Source organism: Lithobates pipiens, unplaced genomic scaffold (assembly GCF_037356315.1).
Source record: "Lithobates pipiens isolate NorthernLeopardFrog02 unplaced genomic scaffold, aLitPip1_a1.2 Scaffold_10, whole genome shotgun sequence".
NCBI classification, from domain to species: domain Eukaryota; kingdom Metazoa; phylum Chordata; class Amphibia; order Anura; family Ranidae; genus Lithobates; species Lithobates pipiens.
Window position 1 is genome coordinate 185,595,817 of NW_027507686.1, and position 7,200 is coordinate 185,603,016.

The 7,200-nt window shown below is 40.7% G+C and overlaps 1 protein-coding gene across 1 annotated transcript; it reads left to right on the plus strand.

Annotated features, from left to right (window-relative positions):
- Positions 1–202: 202 nt before the first annotated feature.
- INS (insulin) lies at positions 203–6,952 on the plus strand. Its single transcript, XM_077460719.1, has 3 exons — positions 203–359; positions 3,848–4,053; positions 6,007–6,952. Exons 1-3 carry the CDS (start codon positions 280–282, stop codon positions 6,141–6,143), a joined length of 423 nt encoding a protein of 140 aa, XP_077316845.1. The 5' UTR covers positions 203–279; the 3' UTR covers positions 6,144–6,952.
- The last annotated feature ends 248 nt before the right edge of the window (positions 6,953–7,200 follow it).

Below are 7,200 nucleotides of genomic sequence, written 5' to 3' on the forward strand. Positions count from 1 at the left end.
TTCGCACAAAATCTAATAGCCCTTTCTTTAATTATGATAATTTGTGGAAAGTTACGTTTTTCTTAAAATAAATTGCATAATTTTAATTTACTTTATTGTGCCTTTGATTTTCCAGGAATAATGTGCACAGGTGTTCAGCCCATCAACAAGCAAGGAGTGATGCTAAGCAGATAAATTGATGATGGGACCAGTACTTTGAGTTGGGAGGAGGAGGAGTAGCTAATGAGCCGGCAGAATTTTGGCAAGGTGCTTAGCTAAGGTGATTTTGAAAAATATAAAATGTGCGAGCAGGCTCATAACGGTCACTCTGACATCGGTCATCTTTCCTGTGAACATAGTCCCTCTTCCTACTTCTCCAGGTGAGTACAGCAGCATTTTTGTAATAGCTAGATGACGGCTAGGTAGAAAGTAGGAGTTTTTTTTTAGATGTACTTTATTAGATGGGTTTAAAATTCAAAATCCAGTCCTCAGGAGAGGATTTGTCTAGTATATATCTTTTTACTTAATTAAATACTTAATTTCTGCATGAGGTAAAACAGCATGGTGACAACAGTATTTGGTGGTATAGATGGTGCCACCATATAGGACCTGTGAGTTCATGGGACCCATGTGTAAATGCTGTGTATTACCCACCCATGTTCTCAACCATCATATTTTTAAAATATTAAATTCCTGTTGCACAAGTCGAATTTTAATTCCTATGTTAACTCATGAATATCTTTTTTTTTTTTATATTCGAACTTTCAGTTATATAATGGGATGTTTTTTACCTTGATCAGAGATATTATTTTTCTTATACCATATAAGATTCCTCACTTTATATTATTTTTGCATATATATACCTTTTCTATCTCTATATAAATATTATTTTTCTTTTGCTGTACTGCCACCCCAACTGTATACATAGATGGTCCCATGAGTGCAGAAATATGGCTGACTTGACTGTAACTGCTATTCATGCACATTGCATCCTAAAACCAGCTTCAGGATAGAAACATTCCAAAACAGTCCATGTAGAAAATCTCTGTCCACATAAAACCTGAATCTCTTTGAGTATCCAGGACATAAAGTATAAGAAACTGACTCAACCCACTAGTAAAAGTACATTGGAAGCATTTATGTTTTCATGAGACAGCTGTAAGCAGACTGCCCTTTTTATATACACTTGGCCTGCACATGCAGCTAAGCCCCACCTAAAGACAGTTTCAGGGACACCCATTGGTTCCATTGCCCAAACTCACACCAAGTTCACATGCAAGGATGCTGGTCTGGGTCCACTCTAACTTATCATTCTGGTTACAGTTCCTGTTAACCCCGTCCGGAGCACTCCCCCCACAGGCCTGTACTTTGACATGGTCCATATTAGGGCTCCAGGAGTCCAACTGAGACCCCGGGGCCCATGGTATCAGGAGGCTTTGGTCACCTGGCATGTGTTACACAAGGTTGTTCTCTCTCACCCCCAGGAGGGCAACTCCTTTTCCCTAACCACCACCCGCTCCTGAGCCAACCAGGCTTGCACCAGTAAATAACACATTAACTCTTCATCACTAGGTACTTAACCCACAACATCCATTAAATATTGTTCCCCTGGCTGAGACAAGGATGAGTTAGATACTTTCAACTTTACTGAACAGAGTGACAAATTGCAGCAGCCCACATCTTGGTATAACTTTCTGTGTACCCAGTACACACAGCTTTTACTGGCAATAGTAAACATTACAGAAATCTCCTAAATTCAGGTATTTCCAATTTAATGTCCCACTAATAACAGGAGGGGCGCTATGGTGCTTACTTATTATTTTCATCCATGCTGCTCTACCAAGGCCTATGGCCTCCACATGTCCCATTGCTCCCACAAGCTCCAAGAGGAGGTCTCCTTATCAAAGGACCATCCTATCAGCTGCTGGCATACAAGCTATAGCTTGACTTCCTCCACATTCTATTTCAATTAACAGAACAGGCCAGTGCCAAGTCACACCTCCACCAGTTAAAGGGGAACCTCTGTTTATATAGTTTTGTGTATAAAGTAGGTGTAGCTTATCCTATTAGACATAAGCAACTTTGGTGTTACCAGGTCCCACAAAAACTTTTGTATAGATAAAAGCTGGGCCCTTTTTTCATCATTTATATTGGAACACTGGGGCATTTAGCTGCTTTTCATCAATCTGTTGCTTTGCCAGCAAGGTGACGATAACATGAACTACTGATATCAGTCGTTACTAGAAATGTTGATTGGAAATATAGAAACAATTTAACTACCGTAATCAATCCACAGTTGCTATGTTTAAAGTATATATAAACCCAAGAACAAAACATTTATATATTGAAACCCAACCGCCTTTAGGTGTGATGGCTGGTAAGTACATTTTCTGCAAGTACAGAAAAAATCTTGTTGAACTTTTGTTTCCTCATCACTTACTGTGCATAGAACTGAATCTCAAACAATGTTCTCAACCTTCATGGCTATCTTCTGTGAACTTCAGAATATCTTCCCCCCTATAGTGGAGATGTGGGAACTTGGAAGGAAGAGTTATTTGTAGTCCAAATTAGGATGGAGCAGCTACACCCCCATAGGGATAGCATGAGTGAGCATTGCCACCCTAGGACAGGAAATGCGTTACTGGCAGGATCAATAGGTGACAATAAAGAAAAATAAAATTGAAACAAAAGAGAATGCAGCTATCACATTTAAGTACTGGTAAACTGCAATATATTAAATTTTGAGGGGAATAACTATGCTTAGAGTGGTAGTAAAGGCTAATACTAACTATTCTGAAAAAAAATATCTCCCCCTCCTTGTACCCATCCTGCTTATACTGTACAAAAAAATCTGTGTACTTACCTATTTTTAATCCACTTCAGTCTATTCACATGACACTGCTGGTCACAGGTTCCTGAAGTTCCAGCTCCCCTGTCTAAGGGAGTGCTCAACAACAGATGCAAATTCCTGGGGCACCCATGGTCCAGCTCATATGAGCGCTCAATTCCTGGGGCACCCATGGTCCAGCTCCCATGGTCCAGCTCATATGAGCGCTCCCTTCTCTCTCTGCAGCAGCTGCTCGCTGACAAAGGGTCGGCGGAGTTACAGGATCACTTGGCCCGATTGGACTGGAGTAAAAATACTATAGTTGAAGTGGATTTAAACCCTTACAGACCACTTTTACCTACAGGTAAGCCTAGACTAAGGTGCAAGAAATATTTCCTAAACCTAAATGGTTTAGGAGATATTTGCAAAAGACAGGCACCGCTGTCTATGGCGGATGCGCCGTAGACAGCAGCACACAGGCGCACTGAGCATGCCGCTGCTATCGGCAACCGTGCCGTTAGTGGCAGCCCTGCGCGCATGTGCGGGGGTGATGTCACCGCGGCTCCGGCCAATCACAGCACCGGAGCAACGATACCCAGAAAGAAGATGGACGCTCCGTGGAAGAGGGGACAGTGGTGTTATCGATGGCCCCTGTGTCAGGTAAGTGACACATAATAGGCTACTATGCGATGCATAGTATCCCATTATGCTTTACCTTTGCAGGGAAACAAAGAGGAAGTAAAACCCATCAGAGTTTACTTCCTCTTTAAGTAAACACATATTTTTTAGACAGGGTATGCAGCATAGGTTGGAAGGAAACATTTTTAAGAATAGTTAGTATTAGCCTTAACTTCCACTTTAAACATGATTTCTCAGTGTTTTACTTTGTATTCGCTGTACTATACACTAACTGTTGGGTTGTTAATAAATCAGTTGAGATTGTCACTCTTTTCTCCAAAAATAACATCCTGCCATATTTGTTTGACCTACCTTATACTTTTTGTTTTTAATATCATTCACCCTGGTATTTTGTGTCCATAGGTTTACCATCCACCTCCTCATCATGGCCCTGTGGATTCAGTGTCTCCCTCTTGCAGTCCTTCTCAGCTTATTTACTCCCAACGCTCAAGCCTTTCCCAATCAATACCTTTGTGGGTCTCACCTTGTGGAAGCCCTATATATGGTGTGTGGAGACAGAGGTTTCTTCTACTCCCCCAGAAGTAGAAGGGATCTGGAACAGCCTTTAGGTAAGCCATAAAAAGTATCTTCCGCCTTATCTTCAGTCTTGTATAGCATGAGGTGACATACTTTGATGAGTCAAGCAAACAAATACTAATGGTTTAGTTTTTGTCTGCTGCTGTAGAGGTAAAGAACCTAATGGTCTTTGCTTTGGGAAGATCTCTGCTTTACCAGCTGTTGCTGGGATTTAAATACTTTTGGGAGGACCGACCCTTTAATTCAGTTTCAGAAGTCCCCCAACCCCCACCAATTTCATACTATATTACACTAAATCTAAAAGCGCAACATCCGTGGTCGTGTGACAATTCAGGTCTTCTATACTTCACTGCATGGGGTGGGTCCTTCTTGGGTGACATGGACACTTCCTATTGGTTATACAGTGACAGGGTTCCTTTAGGATTTAGAAGGACTTCTGGAGCATGACTGTAGCACTAGATCACTGGTCATCAGTGAGGGACACAAAAGATAAAGTTTGGTGAGTAAAAATAAGGCTTTAGAAGTTACCGTATTTATTTTTAAATACCTGGTCAGTAAGTATGAAGGTGTAGTGCTGTATCTGGAGATTTAAAGAAGAATCCCAAGATAGAACCTCTCAGTTGCCATCTTTTTTTTGGGCCTATATTTACAACGGATTAGGGCCAGTTTACGAAAAGCAAATAAAGGACAGAGATGTGCAAGAAACACACTTTACTTGCAGTTTTGGCATTGTTCATTAATATTTAACTCCGGGAATATGAAAAATATAATGAATATAAAGAATGTTGTTACAGACTAAGAGCTTTGGAAAAACATGTTATCTTTTAGTAACACATAGGAAATATCTTGATATTAAATGAATTGTTAAGTCTCAAAACATTTCAAAACAAATAATTAATTCTTACCTTTCCTGATGCCCAAACCTCTGAAAGCTGCACTAATACAGAGAAGTCACCCCATGACAGTTTCAGGAGTGTCAATGTCCTGGTCAGCTGCTGTGCTCAGTGATCCCACCTTGTTCTCACTATGTCCTGTGGTGATGTAGGGGTCTGCTGGAGGAACCACTGAGCGCAGTAAAGGACCAGGAGACTGAAACTCCTAGACTTAGTTAGGCAAAACCTAACTAACTCTAAAAAAATACTCCCACCCCTATTCTAAGCCTGATCTATCTAACCATGTACAGAAAAGATCGCTATACTTACTTATTCTGAAGCTGCTCCGGTCCGGTCTTCAATGACGCCTTCTGTGTGCAGGAGAAAGCCATCAATTGCTTGGAAATGCCTGGGAAGCCCTGCTGGGAAGTGATGTCACCCATAGACTTACTATGGGGCTTCCATTGTCGGCTGCCTCTCCCACACACTGAAGCCACTGCTGACAGCTCAGGGTGGGACCAGATCAGAGGGGCTTCAGACTAGGTAAGAATAGTGATCTTTTCTTTACAGGGTTAGATTATGCTTAGAATGGGGGTGAGTATAGGTTTAGAGTTAGTAAGGTTTTGCATTTACTTCGACTTTAAGAGTACAATTTCTCTCTGGCTATGGAGATACTTCACCATTTAGACATAGTTCAAAGTAGGGCCACAGATAGTGACAGATGCTGTGCAATATATAGCAATCTGTTCTGGCCTTCAATTAGTGTCTGGCAGAGGACAGTCTTCCAACGCAGACTTCTTTGGTAGTTTTGTAATTTCATGTGACCAAATACCAAGAGTCACAAAGGAAGGCGATTCTGGATGATGTGATAAGGTGCGCCACAATAAATCATGACTTATTAACACCATGCCCACTAATCACTTTAGCACTATATCACTCTTCATGTAGTGCACTTTCTTTAGGCCACAGAAATCTGTGTATGCCGTGAAAAGGCCACTTTGTTGCATTAGCCCCCCCCAGGCTAAAGGTTTACAGTCCTTTGATTTCACTCTTTTATTGCAATTTCAAGTTTTGGGACAGACCTTTCTTATATTTGTTTTTCTCTGCCTACAGTAAATGGCCTCCAGGGCAGCGAGCTGGACGAAATGCAGGTCCAATCACAGGCGTTCCAGAAGAGGAAGCCAGGCATTGTGGAACAGTGCTGTCACAACACATGCTCTTTGTATGATCTAGAGAATTACTGCAACTAAGAAGCAACTACGTGATGGCTACCAGGGCACTTACATATATAACATCTTCTGTACAAAAGTATGAAACAAAATATCGAGGCACTTGACCTTTCTAAGTAAAACTTAAATCTATTTTTATGACTATATATATTTATTTCATGCAAAATAACACCTGCATGGGATAGGCATATATATATATATACACACTATAGTTACCTCCTATATGCCCAAAATGGCATTTTGTCTACTGTATTTATTTTGTGTTATTGCTTGCTGAACTCTACAACAAATGAAGTGCTATGGTTTTTTAAGTAGCAGCAGATGCAGGCTTTTTTAACAAGGCAAAGGTCAATGTGCCGGAGCAGTATCACGTGCCAACCAACCAACAATCATCTTCTTTTTTTTTTTAACCGATGAAACAAGAAGGGTGATCGGTTGCGATGGATTACTACACAGTGTTTTTTTTGGTTGCTTTTTGTGCTGCGTTAATAAACAAGCTCCGCAGTGTTACTATGCAATGACTGTAAATAGACATGAGTGGAATACTGAAGGATAGGTGGGCAAGACTTAAAAAAAGTGATTTATTTTGTAGAGTGGGTTCATATAAGGGTATCATGTTTCCTGAGAAAGGGGAACAGGGTGACAGTGAACGAACACATAGAAAGAATACAGTGGTGAGAACTATTATGTGTGCCCAGTGCTTTCCTGACACTGAATGGGGCGAATTGCCCTACAAATGTCCTACAAAGCCTCTTTTCATAATGTAAGTGTCCTGTACCTATCCATCCTCTCTCTCTGCCTGAATACAAATAAATGGAAGAGATAAAGCATTTCTCTTTGTATTATTTCCTTGTGCTACTGTGTGTAATACATTTGATTTATACTTGCATTAAGTTGAGATTTATATGCTGTGGGGCTGTCATCAAGCTCCCAGCTGCTGTGATTAGCTGCCTGTTTTTAGATCCAGCCAACGGAAAATAAGAGAGGAAAAAATACATTGTGTAAAAAGAAACAAAGAGAAAAAAAAAAATCCACATCGTAGCTACTTCACATTTTTCCAGGCTAAAACCACTATTAA

What these genes read in the sequence shown, in the direction of transcription:
- INS (XM_077460719.1), top strand. Translation starts at nt 280, where the DNA reads ATGTGCGAGCAGGCTCATAACGGTCACTCTGACATCGGTCATCTTTCC. An exon ending in CCCTCTTCCTACTTCTCCAG is followed by an intron (nt 360 to 3,847) that starts GTGAGTACAGCA and finishes TTGTGTCCATAG; the next exon opens with GTTTACCATCCACCTCCTCA. An exon ending in GGATCTGGAACAGCCTTTAG is followed by an intron (nt 4,054 to 6,006) that starts GTAAGCCATAAA and finishes CTCTGCCTACAG; the next exon opens with TAAATGGCCTCCAGGGCAGC.